The sequence below is a fragment of the Diorhabda carinulata genome, chromosome 9 (genome assembly GCF_026250575.1).
Source record: "Diorhabda carinulata isolate Delta chromosome 9, icDioCari1.1, whole genome shotgun sequence".
Taxonomy (NCBI): domain Eukaryota; kingdom Metazoa; phylum Arthropoda; class Insecta; order Coleoptera; family Chrysomelidae; genus Diorhabda; species Diorhabda carinulata.
Genome location: NC_079468.1, coordinates 18,085,368 through 18,107,669, shown reverse-complemented (window position 1 = coordinate 18,107,669; position 22,302 = coordinate 18,085,368). Strand labels below are relative to the sequence as shown.

At 32.5% G+C, this 22,302-nt stretch overlaps 1 protein-coding gene across 2 annotated transcripts; it reads left to right on the top strand.

Annotated features, from left to right (window-relative positions):
• The first annotated feature begins 1,598 nt into the window (after positions 1-1,598).
• Positions 1,599-21,775, top strand: LOC130898177 (peroxidase-like). 2 transcript variants are annotated; one of them, XM_057807262.1, is made up of 12 exons: positions 1,599-1,679; positions 2,530-2,630; positions 3,828-4,095; positions 4,329-4,526; positions 8,178-8,377; positions 9,301-9,497; positions 10,905-11,289; positions 12,697-12,823; positions 16,065-16,221; positions 19,547-19,714; positions 19,774-20,075; positions 21,509-21,775. In XM_057807262.1, exons 2-12 carry the CDS (start codon positions 2,549-2,551, stop codon positions 21,597-21,599), a joined length of 2,175 nt encoding a protein of 724 aa, XP_057663245.1. In that variant the 5' UTR covers positions 1,599-1,679; positions 2,530-2,548; the 3' UTR covers positions 21,600-21,775. The 2 variants fall into 2 exon arrangements, with proteins under 2 accessions (XP_057663245.1, XP_057663247.1); XM_057807264.1 differs by having other exon boundaries at positions 2,483-2,630.
• The last annotated feature ends 527 nt before the right edge of the window (positions 21,776-22,302 follow it).

The window sequence follows — 22,302 nt, the reverse complement described above, 5'->3', positions numbered from 1 at the left end:
AGGAATTTTTTAATATCACCGAACTTTAATTTTATCTAAATGAGTTTGGAATGTTTTTTGTATTTATTATTCTCATAAAGTTCGTATCTATAGAATAAATGCAGTATTCTTCACTTAATGGAACATGTGAGTAATTACAAGTGTGGAAAATGGTACTTTTAGCGACAATAGTTGAGTTCGGGAAAACCGTATATTAACATTTTACGCACATGCTAAAGGTTCTTACCATCACTATAATTCTTAAACGCCGATTAGTATCGATTTGAATTTAAGATAAATCATTTTCAACATAGTCTCCATTAAGTTTAGCTACTAGCCAATCCCTGCAAAGCACTAATTCACAGCATATGACTTCATTATCCGAATAAAATCGTTTTCTACGCAAGTTTTGTTCAAGTTTTGGAAACAATCCTTACGTCCTGGAGGCGACATCTGAAGAATAGAGCGGAAACTGAACTAACTCGTAGCCTGCCTGAGCTATGGCGGATCTTTGATTGGGTTTATCTTGATGAAATACAACACTTTAGCATAACTTTCCCAGGAGTTTTTGTTTTATCACCTGACATAATTTCGGAACTAAATAGACATATCGATTACCAAAAATTGCAGAATGTCTACTAAAATTACATATCATAGCTATAAATCCATGACTCATTGAATGTTAATCGTCTTGCAAGAAAATTTCTTTTGTCTTGTCTGTGTTTAAGACGACTGCATGTCTAATAATCATACGTCGATCTTCCAACACGAAATCATGTTGTGTTAGTGGATGTGGGTGCTCCACTTGCATCTTCGTTTGTACACGATTGTCTAATACATTTAAACTCACGACACCATCTTTCCAATATGTCATAGGACTCATAGGATTTTTGTCATTTTACCTTGAGGACTTTTACCTTTTAAATCCTAGTTTTTAGTTAATGCGTGTTGCTCGACACGAACCATTTTGATACTGAGACCATCTCGAACTCAGGTTTCTATTGTAGAATTGCTACAACAGGTTTAGGCTTGTTAGTTTCTAGCGTTAGTCGATACATTAATGAAGTGATGATATGAAATAACTGCTTTGATATAGAAATGGTTAAAAGGCACAGCGCTCGTATTTTATCTTATTGTTTATATTAGTTTTTGTGTTACTTCAACAAATCTTGTGTAAATGTCACATTGAATCCGGAATATTAAAAAATGTTTATATTAAGCTAGAATTGAAAGGAACTAAAAACAATTCGAGCATATCGTTAAAGGTAAACTTGTAAATTGAACATTCCTTCCAAATTCTGTCATATCAAAAATCGAGTTGACAAGTAGTACTTCTCACACGATAGATCGCGATAAAAAGTTATCTTTCCGTATGACGGAAGGAAATATTTTTTACTTTTCAACTAATTTGATGACATCAAGATTTTGGATTTTTCATATTATTCGACATAATCAAATTCCAGTGGGGTCTGTGTTGTTATATTATTAATTTGGGATTGAAATATAATTAAAACTTGAGTTACACTTTCATTTTAGATTTTTTGTGTACGTAATATCCATCCAGTAACCTGATAAGCAATTACTCCCACTCCATTTCAGTTCATTAAATGGTATTCACCGGGAAATTAGAGTCAGAGCGACTACTTCCAGTGAGTAGACGACTTGGGTAGTGTCTTAAGTGTTGTCAGCGAATTCAACACGTGAGTGCAAAATTTATCACAGTATTTTTAAGTAATCAATTAGTAAACTTGATCAATCACAATGTTATTGAATAAAACATAATAGAATTATATATTGAGTTTTCAATGCATAGATACTTTTTTCAAAACATAAACTTAATTTGAAATAATGTTTTCAAACATATATTATTTGAGGGCTTTATTCTCAAGCCCTTAGGACACTTATGGGATAAATTACAAATTGATTTCATTTGATTAAATCTCATCTTTTTTCTCAGTTTGTTATGCCTTGAAAATATAAATATAAAGTCTCTATTCTTCAAACTGAGGGAGTTTTTACCATTTTTTTGGTATTCTATTGAACGTGATCACTTTAATCAAAATTTCAACCAACCAAAAAACAAAAATATTTTATGCACTTCAAGAAATAGAAGTATACTTCTAATATTTATTTTTAGAAAATAACGTGACTGTTTTGAGTTGTAATATTTAAAGTACAACTTCAGTTTCTATGTGTAATTCATTATTTCTACATAATAGTCCAATAATATATTCATCATCTTTTTTCAGTATATATTTCAAAGTATTCTCTTCACTTTTTATTCGATTCTGGTTCAAACATTTTAATATATTATAGTTAAAAGCGACTAATTTTTTGAATTTCATGATTAATTGATATTGTTTTGTTTCTTATCTATTGATGAGCTTCAATATAAATCCTTAATACTGTGTTGTTTGCCCTATGTGGAACTGCAGTACAACAAGAAAATTTATATAAAATATTTTTAGATTTTTAAATCACAAATATAATCTTATAATTACAGAAATCAAAACGTATTTTTAAACTATTCAAATTTGATACGTTTTTAAGATTAAGACAATTCACCAGCATGCGGAATCTACTTCTTCAGTTCCTGCTGATAAGCGTTTCACTACAATCTTACTATAGCTTACTACCACCACCCTTTAAAGGTAAGTGAAATTCTAAGATCGTATTTAATGAATTTATATTATATTTCTATTTTTTCCAAATAATAACAATAACTACCTGTTTGCCATCTACGAGGATGGTCCCAGAATTACCTGGTCTGGACCTAGAGATGGCTGTAGCTGCTCAAAAATACCACTGTATTAGAAAGTACACCATCTATACAGCATGTGTTTCAAATTTTAAGACGCCACGTTGTCTAGTATTTGTTTGGCAGCCAATAGTGAACGTTTTCATTGAATTTGTAAGTATGGAAAAAATAGGTTTTCGTTATGTGTACAATACTTTTATTTGAAAGGCGTTAGCCCAACCAATATAAAATTTGAACTAGATTCTACTCTGGGTGAGACTGTTCCTTCGTTATAAACAGTAAAATATTGGGTAGCAGAGTTTAAACGAGGCCGTACGACCTGCGAAGACCAGCATCGTAGTGGTCGACCAAATGAGGGTGACGACTCCGGAAATGTTGAAGAAAATCCACAAAGCGGTATTGGATGATTGTCGACAAAAGCTGTGCCGCGTTTGCTGACAATGGAACAAAAGCAGCGTCGTGAAGATGTTTACATCGAGTGTTTTGTAATGTTTTACAGAAATAAAGCCGAATGCAGAGACCGTTCCATCTGCAGGGAAGGTCATGGTGAGATGTTATTTGGGATACGCGTGAGATAATTTCCATTGATTACCTCAAAAAAGGAAAAACTATCAACGGAGACTATTATGCGAACTTGTAGTAAAGTTTGAGCGAAGGAATTAAGTATTTGGTTAAGAAGAAAGTGTTGTTTTATGAAGACAATACACCAGCTCACATATGCGTTAGTGCATTGGCCGAAATTAATTAATTAAGGTTTGAATTGTTACCTCATGTACCCCAATCGCCAGATTTAGCTCCCTCGGATTATTTTCTGTTCCCAGACTTTAAAAAATGAAACAATGAAGAGGTGATGTCGGCAATTGATGGCTATTTTGAGGAGCTTGATGATTCTTATTTTAAAAAGGGGATCGAACTTATTAAACATCGTTAAGAAAAGTTAAAGGAGATCAGGTTGAAAAATAAATATATTTTTTTCCACAATTTTTTTGCTTTCTTTTTTGTTCCAGATACTTTTGGGACCATACTCGTATAACTCATTTAGCATCTCTATCTAGAGGATTTAATATAGTATAAATTTTATTTTTTGTAGATTCAAAACTTCGAAAGAAAAAAATTTCAAGTAATTTTAAGCTAACTAAGGAGGATGTAGAAGACGCCATCAACTTCTCATTGAGATATGTGAAAAAACTAGAAGGTTTTGAACAGTCTATATCATGGCCAAGTCGTATAGAACCTGGAACGCCGGTGCACGGTTTATTTTTGTCGCAAGCGCCGGACTTAAAAGCTATAGAAAGAGGCAGACAGGCTCTTGTAGCTACTAAAGCTTCTGCACAACTCGCTTACACTTGCTGTCACGAGTAAGTTACATAATTGAGAAATAAGGCTCAATCTCAAACTTGCTATTGGATTTTATCTCATTTTGAAATTGAAACAATCATTGATTTTGATGAATCAATAACTCAAATAAAATCCATTTACATTTCTGACAATCATACAATTTTACTGAGGCTTCTTTTTTATTTTTATGTTTATTTAAGACTTCTGGTGAAGTAGAAAATATTTGTTTATCATTATATATTTTTAATTTTAGGTCGGGTATGACTTTGGAAACTTGTAGTAATTCTTTGATTCAATCAAACTTCCTACAATCATCTTTGAACGAATCTTGCAGCTATCTGATAAGGAAGTGTATTGTAGAGGAGGCTAGTAATAAATATAGATCAATGAATGGAACGTGTAATCATGTCACAAAAGCGAGTATTGGAGAAGCATTTAGCGCATATGAAAGGTAATTATTCGTAGATTACTGATGATTCAATATAAAAATATCAATACACAAAAACATTAGAAGATTTATAAGCTTAAAGCCAGTCATATTCTGCAATGTTGAATTGCTTCATCTTTCCATTCGTCGTTATAAAAGTACAACCACGTAAATGTTGTTTCTTTAGGTAAAAGAATAACCAGAAATCACGTCATATAAATCGATCTACTGGATATTTAATGACTGTTAATTATTATCACGTAAAAATTTAACTACCTGTGTAATGTGCAACTATGTAATATTACACCGCAAATATTGGCTGTCCCAAGAACTGCAGATAAACATTTTGTGGTGTAACAGTTTGCTGGAATTGTTCGATGACCCAAAGCAAAAAAAGTAGGTTCATAATGCAAGGTTTTAAAGAAGGGATATTTTTAATATGTTTAGGGGTATCCCCTGAATGGAAATCAAAGTGAGTATCATGGAAAGGCGCTCAAGTCAGCTTAGAAAAACACGTTTTATCCAATACCCCGCGAATCACGCATAGTAGGACAAAAATAATAATTACAGCGCTCCAAACTTCTTACAATATTTAGTTTATCATAACGTTAACTATATATTTAGCAAAAACCATATTGTAAAAAGTTTGAAAAGCTATAATTAAAGTTTCAAATAAAAAAGATAGCAAAAACTATTATCTAAGTATATAAATGATGTTTACTATTTTTGTCTTATGATGCGTGGCTCGCGAGATATTCGATAGAACGCGTTCTATAGCGGTTGATACAGGCGCTCCCCATGACGCCCACTTGTATTTACATTCAGGAAACACCCCTGAACGTATTCCAAAAAAATCTGTTTCCTAGAACTTGGCAAATAAAGGTACCCGGCGCTTGGTCTAAAATCTATACCACACAAGAAAACTGAGTAGGTACATTTTTTTGACAAACCTTCGCTTTCACCCCTTTGCTGCCGAATCTTCGTGAATCTACACAAGGATCTCTTGGAGTTTAGGAATATCGAAAAATGTTACTACTTAAAAACATTTCTAACGGTTTAAGCGCCATTCTTACTCTTCTGCCTTTTGGAAATTGTTAATATTTTTACATGAAGATGATCATATAGAATTGAGTCAAAACTTCAAAATTATGTTTGGTGGTATTCAAAAATGCATCCAAAATGCATAGATGGCCCTGTACAAAATATAATCTGCAGATTAGTGGTTTACAATGATAACTGAGTTCGAGGGTAACAATCCATTCGAGTAAAATATTAATAAATAAAACCAAGTTAAAATTTCTTTTTTAAACCACACATTTGATCGTTAAAAATAATTTTAATAAGAAATTCTAATAATAAGAAAGGTGGAAGTATATTGTGAACATATAGGTACAAAACCGTAAATGAAAGAAATTATTACTTTTTAATAATTAGCTGAAAACTCCAAAATCTTTTGGTGATATTATAATTTTTTTTTTCCTTGTGACACAATATATTAGTGAAATTTTTACATTTCATTTAAAAGTTGTACAAACATCCTGTTTCATATAAGAAATGTGTGAATTAATTCAAGCGATATCATTGAATATTTCATCAATTTTTTATTGAATCATGTATTATCAAAAACAAGAAAGTATGAGAAATTTTTAGTTAATAGGTTGATTAAAAGTTATTAAAAATATGATTAGAAAATTCCATCTAAGCAGACAAACTAACAAATTAAGTTAATAGACCAGGGTCGATAATTTTTGAAACCAAAAAAAATAATAGTACGATAAAACCCATTGAAAAAGGAGGAAAATATAATAAACATAAAAGAAAAAATAATTTACGGGCGATCTGAGGTCGGGAGGGGGAAGGGTGTGAGTTTTAAGGGTATAAAACAGTTTATCTTGATTTCTGGAAAAACTATCTTATCGAAGAAAGTCAAATAGTAAAGTTGTTGGTAATAAAAATATCTACAACTTTTGTTATCAAATTTTTTTCATAAAACCTCAAAATTTATTAAAAAAATTTCAAAAACCAAGTTCTTGGCTTTTCATTTTTATCTTCTGGTGAAAATGTACCGTTGTATGTCCCAAATACACTGTAATTCATTTGGTATCAAATCTTTATTTTCTAACCTTATTTTGACTTGATATGAAAAAAACAACCTAATTTTCAATCGAAAATTCTCCCGGCAAAATATCAGCTTTTTTGAAAAGTCGGTAATATTTTTGTTCGTTAAAATCTCTACTTTCTGTAGGCGTGAAAAAATATTACCATCACCATGGTAAATTTGGTAAATATCCAAAAATTGTACGTAATGATTAAATCAAATTTTTTTCGTTTTTCTTGCGAAATTTCTGAGATGGTAATATTTTTTTACACCATCCAGAAAGTAAATATTTCAATGAACAAAAAACTCACCAACTATTTCAAAAAAGCTGATATTTTGATGGTGCTTTCTCAATATTAAGTCAAAATAAGGTGAAAAAAAAATAAACATTTCAAATCAAATAACTTACAGTGTGGTTGGAAGATAAAAAGTTACGCTTTCATCAAATTTCGTGAAAAAATAATGTTTTTGTAAAAGGTAAAAATAAAAAACTAAATTGGTTTTTTGAATTTTTCTTGTAGTTTTGCCGGAAATTGGGTTAAATAGTTTTTAGTTTTTTAAAAGGCTTCTACCCTTAAATAAATGTGTTAAAGCCAACAAGTTGCATCCCAGGTAGTACAGACAAATACCCAGGAATATACATGTCGTACGTTTCTTATATATCTAGATATTATTAGTGAATGTTGAAAAACGAACGAGAGTTAAAATGAGAAAGTATTCGAATGACAAAGAGGGTAATATGCGTTTGGTGAATCAGTCCGGTAAATAATAATCAAAGTTCTAAATTCTACACCCCAGATTAAAATATATATTTTATCTCGGTAACCAGTAAAAACAATGAAAGTAGGTACCCACGCAGTGCTCTTCACTATCTAATACACAATAAAACTGACAATAGTAGTCAAGTATACCTGCTTGAGGGACCGTACTAATCCCTACTACCATTATATAGTAACGCGCATTGACGGGCGTGGCAATTTCACATTCATTCCTGTATTTGCCAAAGTGTACGTACAATTATTAAATGAACTTTAATCTCATTGACTAGAGTACGCTCACATGCGGGAGATCCCAGGTTCAAGTCGGGCTGAAGATATTTTTATTCTACTTATGTACTAATAATTATTTTTAGGTGGCATTTATACATGCCGGAGAGAAGATTTGTTTTGTTAATTCGTTTTAATCTTGTTTAAAATGTTCAAAATAATGATAAATATATAATATATTTTATAACAAAAATTACTATTAAATTCCTGAAATTTAATCAAATTTACGCTATTAGAAAAAATATTGTATGCTATTCGTGTGTAAAGACACTTTTTCGATTCATGTGATTGTCGCGTTCGTTGAAAAAAGGCTACTTTACACACTTGTTACATAAATAACTATTTGAATGAGAAAGTTACTAATTTTCATGAAAAATAAAATTCTTAAATCAATCATCAACTCTTCTTGGAAATTCCTTAAAGATAATAAAATTAAGACCTATTTGAGAACTACTATTTGTCTTAAAAGCTGTGTATACGTAGATAATCTGGGATTAAGTTGCAATTCAAAACAACGTATTTTCGTTTAAGGTTATTGGATGCAGATTATTTGAATTTTTTCGACGTTCCAAAAAGATCTGTTACAAAAATGCCTCTACCAAGCGCTAGAAAAATTAGTACAGATGTAGTAACTGTTGAAAAAGATCCTCTCACGTCACTCACCGTAGCCTTTACTGTGTTTGGACAGTTTATTGAACATGATTTAAGTCAGTTTGCATCTTCAGTTATGAGTAAGTAATTAAGAACGACACAGAAGTTCTTTTATTTAAATAAATTTGTTCTGATATATAAAATGGCCCTTTATGATAATAGAGGTTGAAGTAACGTTCTATTTTATATGTAAATAAGTTTGTGAAATGGGAAAATTGATTGTGACTTAATGACTTGACGTTTCGTTTCCACTATAATTACTAACGCATTTGCTATGAACTTACTATGATTTTATTTGTTACCAGCACACAATATTATCCACAGTTCACACTTTTATTTTTTCTGGTGCTTAGTAATGTTTTCGCATTATGGAAATTATATCTATTCTATTATAGTCGGGGAGCTGGCTACATAAAACAGCATCGATAATGTACACGACGTTTGAGCTTGGAAACGGGGGCCCGTAATTAGTACATCACCAAACGGCATATCTGGCACTCTGTACAGGTCAGATATGAAAATGCCAGCCGGGTTTCCCGGGCGAAAAAATGGGCAGTGAGATCCGGAATAGCATTGCCTTCAACGAATATTTTGTTCAAGTTCAGCCTCTGATGTCGATATGACTTTTTTTGCTCAACAGCAGCGCTACTTTGTTCTTGTTTTGTTTTTTTTGAAGCCCATATTAAATGAACTGAATGCATGCAAGTGAAAAACTCAACTGTCAAAATAGTTTACTCGATTTGTAAATGGCCACATATCGGTTTTTGACACCCATTAACTATCCGAATCGATTAGATATCTTTGTCTTTAATAACCATTGAATGAGCTGTGTGAGTCCACCTACCGCAGTCGAAGGAATATACCTTTCCGTTTCGAGAGCACACCACATAATAGCGTCACGAAAAATGAAAAAAATAGCTTCTCTTCTTTGAGTATTTAACAAATATTATAATGAAAATTCTCTTGAATTTGTAGTATAATATATAATTTATCAACATTTCAGTGAATTTCAACAATTCATTTAGTTGTTGTGATGTCACCGGCTTTGATATGGCACCAAGGTACAGGCATCCTTTTTGTATGTCAGTTTCTGTGCCAGATGATGACATTTTTTATTCCAAAAGAAGAGTAGAGTGTATTAGTTACACTAGATCATTTCCTGCGATGAGATCTGATTGTTCAATGGGATATTTGGAACAGGTAATCAGTATTTCAATATATCGTCAATAATTATTGCTTATTTGATTATAAAGTATGCTCAAATGTGATAGTTTGAAAATTAATAACCGTTATCTATAATTCTTAATATTCATAATTTGGTAAGTGTGCATATAAAATTGCGCTCCTTAGACACTTGAAGTTCTATTAGCGTATCAAATTATTTACTTTTATTTTATTTTGATGTGACTCTAGCGACCATAAATATGATTATTTATAGCTTTTAAGTACAATAGGATTTTGCTAATTAAAGCGGTTTGTAAACAGATACCAGGTTCTTAATATTTCGCCATCCGTCGAGTACGGTAGTGGTAGTTTTTTTACAAAGTAGATTTAATGTTTTAATAACCATAATCAAAATAAATTTTGAGTAGAAAACACAATTCCATGTAAAAAAACATTTTCCCCAAGGAAACTAGATCAACAACACAAACAAAATAATTGATCTCAAATGAGTACTAAATAGACTGAATAACCATGAGTCTCAAAGTGAAATTCTCAGATTTTGTAAAGTAATCTTCAATTTACAATACTAGCAATGAGTATCTACGACAAAATATCAATAAGATAAAGAAGAATTCCAGACACAATTGAAATCTATAAAGCCAATCAGAGCTGGGAACTTTTTGGCGCTAAGTTTATTGGAAAATGTCGTCGTCGTCAATGACGAATTGCTGTTGTTACTTACCGTCATTAGAAAAAGACGACGTCGAAGGAGAATAAATATTCAACGTGAATATTGAGTACACCCTTATTGGCGCCAAAATATTGAAAGTAGCCATAGCTTTTGGATCACCCAGAAAAGTTCCAGAAGGGTATACACTATTTAATTACAAATTACTAATAACAAATTCAAGCTATTCAAAAAATTACATTCCGCACTTGACAATTCAGTACACCGTGGCCATGTGAGTAGGGAATGTGTTCTGCGCTAACTCAAGATGCACGCTGCGGCCGACCGATCGGTTCCTAGTGGTGCTGCACGCTGCATGCGACTAGCACACGAGCTGCACGATGCTAGTCGCACCGTGCGAGATTTTGTGGGCAAATTGTCGCAATCTGAAAGATGTATTAGGAGCCTTGTGGACAAAAATAAAATTTTCTAATACAATTACTTTGATTTATTTGTTTTTGCAGTTGAACTTGCATAAAACGCACATGTTTAAAGAAGCACACGCCAATATAACTGATGTCTTTCCAAATTTGATACCTGGTGAGCACATTCTCGAAAACTAAAAGTGATTATAGATAATTATTGATAATTTTCAATGAATCAGACTTACCTCAACACCATATTTTTTCCTTTTTGTCCTTCAAAATCTATACTGAAACATTTTATATGAATTATATTGATACATTCCCAATGTCATATATTTTTATATATTTCAGCAAAATCAAGCTACACATTATTTAGATGGATCCCAAATATATGGAAATTATTTAGAAAAATCTATGCAACTTCGTTCTAAGCAAAAAGGAAAATTAAACACAAACGATAATAACTTATTACCATTTGTCGATGAACCCAAACAGAAATGCCAAGTACATTCAGAAACTGATACTTGTTTCGTTTCTGGTGATCCACGTGTTAACATGCATCCTCAATTAAGTATTATGTATACGATATGGGTAAGAGAACATAACAGAATAGCTGAAGCGTTGTCAAAAATTAATCCGGATTGGGACGACGAGCTGCTCTTTCAAGAAGCTAGAAGAATCGTTATTGCTGAGATGCAACATATTACCTATCAAGAATGGTTGAAGAATTTATTGGGTGAGAATAAACTGGAGTTTAAATGGTATACTATATATACGAAATGGTTTTCTTCTTCCTTTCTCGGCCTAATGTTTCTTAGCATTTCTTGCAATGTGCAATTCTTTACACTACCACAACTTTTTCCACTCATATTTTTCTTTATTGAGATTTTTTTCAGGAACTTGTATGCGAAAAGTTAAAGCAAATTATATTATCTTGAATATATTTTCAATATATTTATTAAATTTGTTACCACGCCCATTTTAAATTTATTTGTGATCTTCTGTATACATTTATACTACTTTCTTAGATACACGAATAGTAGAATTAAGATATTTTTCATTTCATTTGTTGTCCAGCGTAGGCAATATCAAGTAGATTAACCACGTACATTATTATTGTTATAAATTGATACTTTCAGTAACATATCTATTGCCAACAAGTAGAACAATATTTCAGCTATTTTTCAACCCAGTACCTGTAGAATTGAGACGCGCGTCGTATCATGGTGTCAACTTTTGTCTCCCTCTGTCGTGATAATCTGCTGTCTGTGAATGGAACAAGCGTGTGACAGACAAATCATGCAACGTAATCGTAACGCAATTGATCTCCATTACTCGCTGACCAAGAACCGACCAAAGGAACCTCGCTGGAGGCAGAAGAAGGAATGAGAGCTTCCATTTCAGACCACTGCTTTCTGCGTCAGAGCCGACCAAACGAACCTCGCTGGAGGCAGAGTGAGGAATGAGAGCTTCCATTTCAGACCACTGCTTTGTGTATCAAGAGCCGACCAAACGAATCTCGCTGGAGGCAGAGTAAGGAATGAGAGCTTCCATTTCAGACCACTGCTTTGTGTATCAAGAGCCGACCAAACGAATCTCGCTGGAGGCAGAGTAAGGAATTAGAGCTTCCATTTCAGACCACTGCTTTGTGTATCAAGAGCCGACCAAACGAATCTCGCTGGAGGCAGAGTAAGGAATGAGAGCTTCCATTTCAGACCACTGCTTTGTGTATCAAGAGCCGACCAAACGAATCTCGCTGGAGGCAGAGTAAGGAATTAGAGCTTCCATTTCAGACCACTGCTTTGTGTATCAAGAGCCGACCAAACGAATCTCGCTGGAGGCAGAGTAAGGAATTAGAGCTTCCATTTCAGACCACCGAGGAACATATCCGACTGAAATAGATTTGTTAAGCATGCGCAAGTCACAGGGCTTTTTTCTACTCAGATTTTCTTGAAAAAATAGCTATTTCCTTTATCCATTATAATCCGCCGTCATATTTCATTATCGGTGCTAAATATTTGCGACTCTTGACTTGTGCTTGTGATAAAAACTGGACATGTCCATTGTGATCGATTGGTCATTATTGTTTTCGAATCACTATCTGAAATCGGAAAGATTGTTGAGAATAATTTATATGTTTCAGATGAAAAATATATTCATTCCATTGAGAAAAATCCAGAGTATTCGGAAGATATAAATCCATCCGTTTCCAACGAGTTCGCTACAAGTGCAATAAGATTTCTGCAAGCAATGTTTTCAGGAAACATAAGGTAAACACTTTTTTAATTCTCTTCATACTATTGGTATAAATATTTCGACCTTCATAATCTACTGATCCTAACTAACTATAATTAATCATGCTTTGACAGAATGAATAGTGATTGTCATGATGATCGCCACCAAAAAACTGGGATAATGCAATAACTTAATATAGCTCTCAATGACCACTCACGAAGAATAATATTTTTATCCTCTTTCTTATTTTAACTACTTACGAGAGTCGTCTTTTCTTTCAACCTCCGTTAGTCTACAAATAAAAGACAAGTTCATATCAAACAATAATTTTATTACCAAAAGATTGGGAATTTTCGACATTATCATCGAAGAGAGACATTTGTCATATCTGTGGACAAGCTTTACAATAGCCCAACCGTTCAGTAACAATAAAATACAAAACAGACCTTGAAACTTCTGGAAATTCCGTAGACAAAACAGTAATGGTGAATATGCGGTTTTATTTAACCATTCTGTCAACTCGTTGAACTAGGTCATCTGAAACGGCAGATTTGCGTTCTTGGCCCTTTTCATCATGCACGGCCATCTTTAAACTTTCGACACCATTCACGCAAAACACCATCACTATGGTCTTCAGCCTGTAGAAAACGAATCACACTTCGCAATTCACACTTGACGGGAGCATCAATAATGGCAGACATGTTTACGTAGCTGTAGCACAACGCCGACTGACGTCTGAATGTCAACAATAGCGGAGTGTGTATTCAAGAGCTAGGCAGTCGCCTACAGCGCATGCCGCTTAGCGTCTGCATGGAGCGATCGGAGGTTGAACAAAAACGATCCTCGTACATCTATTCCTTCTTATCCGGTGGCTTGTTTTAGACTTTAGAGGAACTTCTGTAAAAGGATCATGCGCTTTCTGTACAACGATACACATGCGCACAAATATAAAGGTGCTACTCTTAACACGCCTCTTTACATTTATATTGTACTCACATTAGTCTTAGATTCAATAAGATTCAAAATTTTTCGAATTTGTCTCGGTACAATGCCTTTTTGAAAATATCATCAGTATTTTCATCAATATCAACCTTGATAATCTTTTTTTATACATTCATGAACGTAATGATAATGAAACCTCTATATATTTTGAATTCTTTGTAGAATTACCATTTTTTGAGACATCGATTGCACCAGAACTGTTTTCAATCGGTTTTATTAATTTAACATTAAAAGTGTTTAAAAATTCTATAAAAAAATTTGATTCACTCACTGCTTCTGACCGGCGGGTGTAATTTGGGCGCTAATCATCCTTCTTTACCTCTCTGACCAAGAAGGGTAGATAATCCGACATGTTTTTTCGGCGCTAAGAAGTGCAGTAGGTCGAGTCATAAAATAACCCAATAGAGGGAAAGTTGATAGATTTTTAAGTAGGTTAGGTTAGGTTAGGTTAGGTTATGCAAATCTCTTATTTTATATGTAATATGTACTTAAGTACTAAATAAAAATATAAAGAAATATAAAATTTACTTTATTCTGTAGAATGTTACAAAAATGTTGTGAGGAAATTTTATTAAGGGCAGATTTTTCATTTAAAAAAAGTGCAAAGTAGCCCCCTTTAACGGTAAATTTTTTCAGACCTTAAGTGATAATAGGAAAATCTAAAAATACAAAAATATATCTTATTATAAATGTCGGTGATTTAATAAATAACTGTATTTCATAAATCATGTACTTCAGTCGGTTAGCGCCCAAAATACACATAGGATTAAAATGACCCTTCGGTCTTGGCGCCTAGTTTACATGTTGTAAAAAGTATTTAATCCTTTAGCGCCCAAATTACATCCGCCCCTTCTGACAGAGCTACATATTCTACAATCGTCTAAGCCTTTATTACAGATTTTTGTTTTCTTAATTCCCAATATGTTACATTTCGAGATAATCTAATTACATAATAAGTAGTAGATTTTGTATCTATAATATCTCCAGCCCAATCGACATAAAAATCAATAACATTCACATTTCCATTCTTCTTATAAATTAATTCTAAATTTCTAGTATAATTCGTGAATCATATTCAAAATGTGTTTCGTTATAAAAGTTTTGAAATCTACTTAAATAATTACCACTAAAATTTATATCACGTCTCGTAGCCGAGCTTATATATAATAAAGCCCCAATAAAATTTCTATACTTTATATTTTTCTCGTAATTATCAGATTTTTGAATTTTTAAATTAACTTCCATTGGTGTATTATATAGTTTCTATATTATTGATAATGACTCAATATATTTGGTTTGGCTTAATTTCATTTCCTTACGATAAAGATCAAAATTTATGGACTTTATGGACATACGTAATCCTCATTGAAAATTCATTACGTATAATATGGAAAATATACTTAAATATAAGTTCTGATTTCGCAACTTGAAATACCTATAACTCAGAACCGAATTTTTTGGAACATGTTCTTAACTTGTCCAATAACATTTGTGTGGTGCGATTCAATTTGAGCGAATCTTCAAACTACAGACTTGGACTTAACAGCAGGGCTCACTGCTCACTGACTCTTCCTTCCTTTTTCATTTTTAGATCCGTTTGCCTAATTCGTAAGCACGATTATCCAATTTCAGAAAGATCATTGCACGGCTATCCTCTTAGGAACGCGAATCACGACCTTTACCTTCCTACTCAACGTTCAGAATTAGTTAAGGGCTCAATATTTTACAATTCAAAAAAATACACAATCACTTGCCAATTGTAATCAAATCGATATCATCTTTAATCGTATCTTTATTTAGTTATTTTTATGTTTGTTTTTCAGTTTTTACAAGCTTTTGTCTAGAAATTGCAACAATTTTTTGACAATAAAGCATTTCTTTCCCTTTACTCAATCTACTGTTGTTTAACTTTGGTGGAGATAGGGTAAATGTAGCTCCGAAATTATGGTTATTAAGAATAGAAAATACTATATAAACAAATTACAAAAATCATGTAAGCCGTTTCTCAATTATTTGAGGTGTTGGAAATAACATAAGTAAAACATAAGTTAAGCGATATTATGCTTAAAGCTTGAATATAAATAAGTACTAATCATTACATCACATTCCTTTTCTAGCTATATCCTAAATATTGATTAAAGTGAAATCAACCAAAATACTTATTTGAATATCTACTCATGTTTAATACGATTGTGTTAGTCTACTCTATATGTGGCTCATTCTCTTCATATTAATTATCTGTTTGTAATTAAAAGTGAAATACTTTTGTTTCAGTGTTGTGAATAGAGAGAGAGTACTACTTTCTATTCTGAAACTGTCCGATCATTTTAATAAACCCGGCGTTATAACACAGGAAAATATGTTTGATTACATTCTGAGAGGTATGGCTACTGGTCTTGCTCATAAAGTTGGAGTTAATCATGCTAAAGATGTGAGTACAAGAGAAGATTAAATTAAAATGTTAAAAGTCTACAGGATAATCCGTAACCAAATTAATATCTGACGTAACTTGTGGACAGAGTGAAGTAAAAAAAAATATTGGAAATGTCTCTTACAGAAATGAGAAAACTGTCAAAAAAAACGAAATTTATAATCAATTTTACAAAATTTTATTATAATTAATTTTTTTTAACACTACATTAACTCAAGGCTGGCGGCTGTATCGCCATCACAATATACGAGGATGTATTGATATCTAGTTAGCTTAGACCAATTCCATGAGTAAACAAAATATTGCGTTACCATAGCAACGAACAATAAATTATTAGAAGTGTCAGTGCAGAGTTACGCAATAAATTAAAAGAAAAAAGATGTCCACCGAAATTGTGAAAATCGAAAAATTGGAGTATCGAGCCATCATCAAGTACCAGTATTTAAAAGGGTTAAGAGGTAAGCAAATTTACGAAGATATGCTTAATACCCTTGGTGATCAATGTCGTTCGTATGCGACCGTGAAAAATTGGACTGCAAGCTTCAAAGGAGGTAAATTTTCCATTGAAGATGATGACCGATCGGGAAGGCCAGTTTCTGTGTCAGTCCCCGAAAATATGGATGAAGTTCATGACATGATTTTATCAGACTGTCGAGTTGGGCTAAAACGGATATCTGAAGCACTGAATATTTCATACGAACGCGATCATCATATAGTTCACGTCAATTTGGACATGAGAAAAATTGCTGCAAAATGCAAATTAAAAACGATGTAGACTTCTTAAATCGAATTGTTACTATGGATAAGACTTGAGTACATTTCTTCGATCCAGAAAGAAAGCAACAATCGATGGAAAGGCGACACTCTGGTTCTCCAAGACCTAAGAAGTTTCGTGTGCAAAAATCTGCTGGAACAGTTCTTGCTTCGGTTTTTTGGGATTGCCATGGAGTAATCATGATTGATTTTTTGGATAAGGGTGGAACAACAATCAGAGATTAATACTCGACATTACTGACCACTATATGGGAAAAAATTAAAGAGAAAGCTATCCAAAGGTGTTTTGTTTTTGTAGGACAACGCTCCTGCACACAAATCTCATGTTGCCATGCAAAAAATTCGTAATTTATGGTGTGAATTACTAGAACACCCCGCTTATTCACCAGATTAGGCTCCGTCCGACTATCTTCTCTTTCTACAACTGAAACAAAGTTTAAAAGGTCGTAAATTTTCTTCCAACGATGAGGTAATAAAAGATGTGGAGGTCTGGTTTGCAGAGCAAGAAGAAACATTTTTTTTTGAAAGGTCTAGAGACGTTGCAGGTTCGCTGTAATAAATGTATCTAATTAAGAGCAGAATATGTTGAGTAATAAAATATTTTGACATTGAAATTTTGTTTAGTTCTATAGTAGGCGAAGAATTTTTCAATATATCCTTGTATTATGCTGCGTAGTACCCAGTGCTACAAAGGTTAAATTTGGAACTTTTACGAAACGTATACAAACATCTCAGAATATATTTTGTAGAGAACATATTTTTATGATCATAACAAAAATATGTTGTTTGTATTAATAGAATATGTGGACGCATCAGCAAGTGGGTGATTCCGTTCTAACTGTGATTTTTTGTATTCAAAATCTCAAGATTTTAAAATTTAACTTTTCTAACTTTTTTATGCATATTATTCATCTATTTTACTGTAAAAATAAAACTCTAAGAGGAATTTACTACAACTTCAAAGTATCACGAGCAAGACACAAATGTCGGATTTTGAGTTCCACGGTACTGACTCATTTATCCACGGTACTGACATGGTAACTTAAGATATTAAACAACAAGTGCATCAATTTTCCTCAGTTTGATCATAAACATTAGAATTTATAAGGTAATTAGTTTAAATCATTTGTTACGACAAAAAAAATTAATAATTTATCGGTAAATTCTAGGAATGGACATGACACGGTACTGACATGGTAACTTAAGATATTAAACAACAAGTGCATCAATTTTCCTCAGTTTGATCATAAACATTAGAATTTATAAGGTAATTAGTTTAAATCATTTGTTACGACAAAAAAAATTAATAATTTATCGGTAAATTCTAGGAATGGACATGACACGGTACTGACATTCAAGTGATGTAGTATAAGTTTTCTTTAAGTGGCAAGTTATATTGTATAAAAATAATGTTTAAATATCTTAAGAATTATTCAATTAACACAAAATTTTTATTAATTGATTATTAATTAATGACTAGTACAAAAAAACAATACAGGACATTGAATATCACAGTTAGAACGGAATCACCCAAGTAGTTCGAGGACTCTTGTTAAAGGTGGCAAAAGTGCTTAAATACTTTGAAATAGGTAGAAGGCGTAAGTGTTAGATGGAATCTTATGAGATTAGTTGAAATGAAGCATTAATGAAACGCATATTCTTTTTTCTGCTTGTTTAATTCTTCTATTCAAATTCATGTTTTCGTGCGAAGGCCTTTGTTTTATTAACGAGCTTCTGAGGAATTGTGTAAATGTAAATTAACTCAACCTCTCTTCGTTGAGCATAATTTACAGTGTAAACAAACAACAATAGTCACTTTGCGAGGACACCATTTCGAATCATTAAATTATATCGATCTTTGAACGAGATTAAAAAAAAATTGAAAAGAGTTGTAGAAGTACTGTAAATTGAATTGCAACAAAATAATGAATAATGAATATCGCATAAAAAAGTGTGTTCTAAGGACTGTAAAAAATCTCGGGAATTAATTGAATGTGAACACTTTTAGAATGTTATAATTTGATCAGAAATTTACTAGCCTCCATTAGCTCAAGTTTCTTCATTAGAAGGTCCGAATCTGAAAAAGTGTTGAATGTAAATTTCCAGAAATGAAATGAGGAATAATAGTTTGATTTTTTTCAGTATATTAATGAGTTTTTAACTGACGAGAAGAAAACTGAATTTGAAAAATGATCTATGTTTTATTGAGCATTCAATTACATTGCAAAATAGTAGTTGCTTGGATGTGTTTTTCTAGTATATTTCAGTTTGGTAACCCTTCTCTATATCTCTCGGAACACGGTCGAAAGTTTCATCTAGATCTATAAATGCACTATTCTGTATGCATCTACTAATTCAAAAATGCTATGATCATGTCTTGGTTTGATTTATAAACTACAAAAAGCGTTTGACTCCATTCATCATGACCTACTGTTTGACATCCTAAAGGATTTTGATATAGATAGTAAAGACATCAGGGATGCATACTGAAAAAGTGTTGAATGTAAATTTCCAGAAATTAAATGAGGAATAATAGTTTGATTTTTTTCAGTATATTAATGAGTTCTTGACTGACGAGAATTATGGTTACGATTTATTGAGTATAGATATCCAAAGAGGACGAGATCACGGACTGCCGAGTTATACATTCTACAGGCAACATTGCGGACTACCTAAAGCCACTCTATTTAAAGACTTTTTAGATGTTATGTCAAATGAGGTAATTATCATTAGTAATAATAATGGTATATTACTTTATTCATCACTGTTTTGCTTTAGACTGTTCAAGCTATATCGAAAGTATATTCCCACGTAGATGACGTTGATCTATTGATTGGTGGTCTCTTAGAACAGCCTGTAAAAAATTCTCAGCTTGGTCCAACGTTTTCATGTATAATTGGAGATCAATTTTATCGAACGAGACGTGGAGACCGTTACTTTTATACTAGTACTAATCAACCTACTCCGTTTAGTGAGTCACAAGCTGCTGAAATAGAGAAAGTCAGCCTTGCAAGAATTTTTTGCGATAACTCCAATATAGATAAGATACAACGTAAAGTATTTGAACAAGTTAGTCCAAGGTATGTAGATTTACGATTTGAAAATTTGTTTAAAAAATGAGAAAATTATATTAATTTAGTCAATTACTTTCCATTATTATTGTATTGTACTGACTTACGCTTTTAAATGAATTTTCTCACAGTTAAATGTCAATTAGAGGTTGACCAAAAGGCTTTGAGCTCTAATAAGGATACTTTCTTCCGTTTTGTCAAATTTATAAAAAATATTTTTATGTATCTTTAGAATAAACTTGTTTTTCGGATGAAAGTCATCACTAGAACCAGATTAATTGCCTCTGGCTTCTGGTTGTACTTGGGCTACCAGTTGCTATTCAAAAACTATACTGGATAGCAATAACACTTACTTTTCAAAATTTTCACCAAGATATCGAACGTAGGCATACTTTTATCCTTTCAAAGCCATCCGCGTGAATTATCATGGCTCTAAATGGTCAGAGCCTCTGTTGTCACGGGTACGAACAGCAGCTTCTTTTAGAGGGCAGCGGTCAGCGGTATAAATATCTCTAGTATACAAAAACTATTCTAGTAGTGCGAAAAAACTGATTCACTTACATAAATACCTAATTCAGTATACGTTGCTGATTTTTCACGCAGTTTCCCTTTGAAATAATCTACAAGAAGTGACAAGACGATTGACTTGACATGCAGCTGGATTATCTTCTTGAGCTAAATGGAGTAAGTTCCCAAGTCTGGAACCATCGAAGAGATTTCTTTCTTTTTCTACCAAATGACACTTCCATTAAGCAAATATGAGCCGAGAACAGTTACTGGTATGCTCATTGGTTACTGCCTGGTGAACTACCATATGGATAATATCAGAGACAGCTCTAGTCAATTCTGCAAGGAACCAAAGGAAACAGCCGAACACCTCCTCCGTGAGTGCGAAGCACTTCTTAGCAAAAAAGCCAAAAGAAGTAGCTCTCTATGTATAAGAATACTTGCCTTGGATAATAGAGAATTAGTCGCGTATTATTTTCAAAAGAATCTATTGGCATATCTGTAGGAATGCACCTGACAGAGTTTCCAAAAAACCATGTTGTACCATTCACTCTGTTCGAATGGTTACAGCTTATATTGTCGAGGTTCAAACTGCACGATTTGTTTGGTCTGATTGCAATCCAGATTCAAATCAGATATATCAGGAAACAGAAAATATTTCACAGGATGTTATTCAACATTTGATTCATACCATATCCAGCCTTTTATAAGCTAATATCAATGCCAGGGGAATGAATATTGCCGATTGTTATTTCTTACTTTATATCAACTAAAAACATGATAAAAGTTTAAAATTTCCTTCATTTCCTTAAGAATCTTTATTATTTTTGTATATCTGAATCTTTTTCCTTTGGAAAAAAAATAACTAGTAATTTTGATTTTTTGCTTAACTCATAGTTTTTAGTTAAAGTTGTTTTTATTGACTCATATTTTAGCAATCCATTAACGAGCTGTACTTGTGATCGTATGCTAGAAATAGATCTGAATCTATGGAAAGATACAACAGAAAAGAACTCGACAAGTTAAGTTTTAAATCAGCTTTGGGCAATTTTAATGCAAGACTGATGTGCAACTTAACGATTCCGTTTACTTAAATCCTTTTTATATATACTGGTTTACATAATATTATACCATTATTATTTAGACACATTTTGAAATTTTGTAATTGCTTGAATAAAAATAAAAATGACAACTTTGCTTCATTAGTGTATCAAATTCCTCTCCTTTCCAAACATATCCCATGATTTTTGATTAACGATAGACACTGTATTTTAATAATTATTGACCGTGCAACAACGAAAAACAATCTCATATGGGATATTATATTTAAGATTATTTTTCTATAATAAATTTGTAGTGATAGTATAAGAAAAATAGTTTATCATACTTTTTCCGTAATCGTATTATTGAGAAATGTGTGATTTGAGAGACACACTAAAGGTTTCCGTAGAGCTCAATTACTTGTCAATGGAAATAACATAAAGAGAGTCAATAAATTTAAATGTTAAATGAAAAATGGGATTGCGTGAGGAAGTTAAAACCCCGGATAGCAATTGCAAAAACAGCTTTTACAAAGTTTAATCCGCCGAGAAGTCCCCCTAAATCTTAGATTGAGGGTGATAAAATGTTATATTTGACCAATCCTTTTGAATGGTGTGGAGACGTGGTCCCTGAAAGTGAGATCCTTAAACAGAATAGAAGCAATGGAAATGTGGCTGTTGGTCAGACT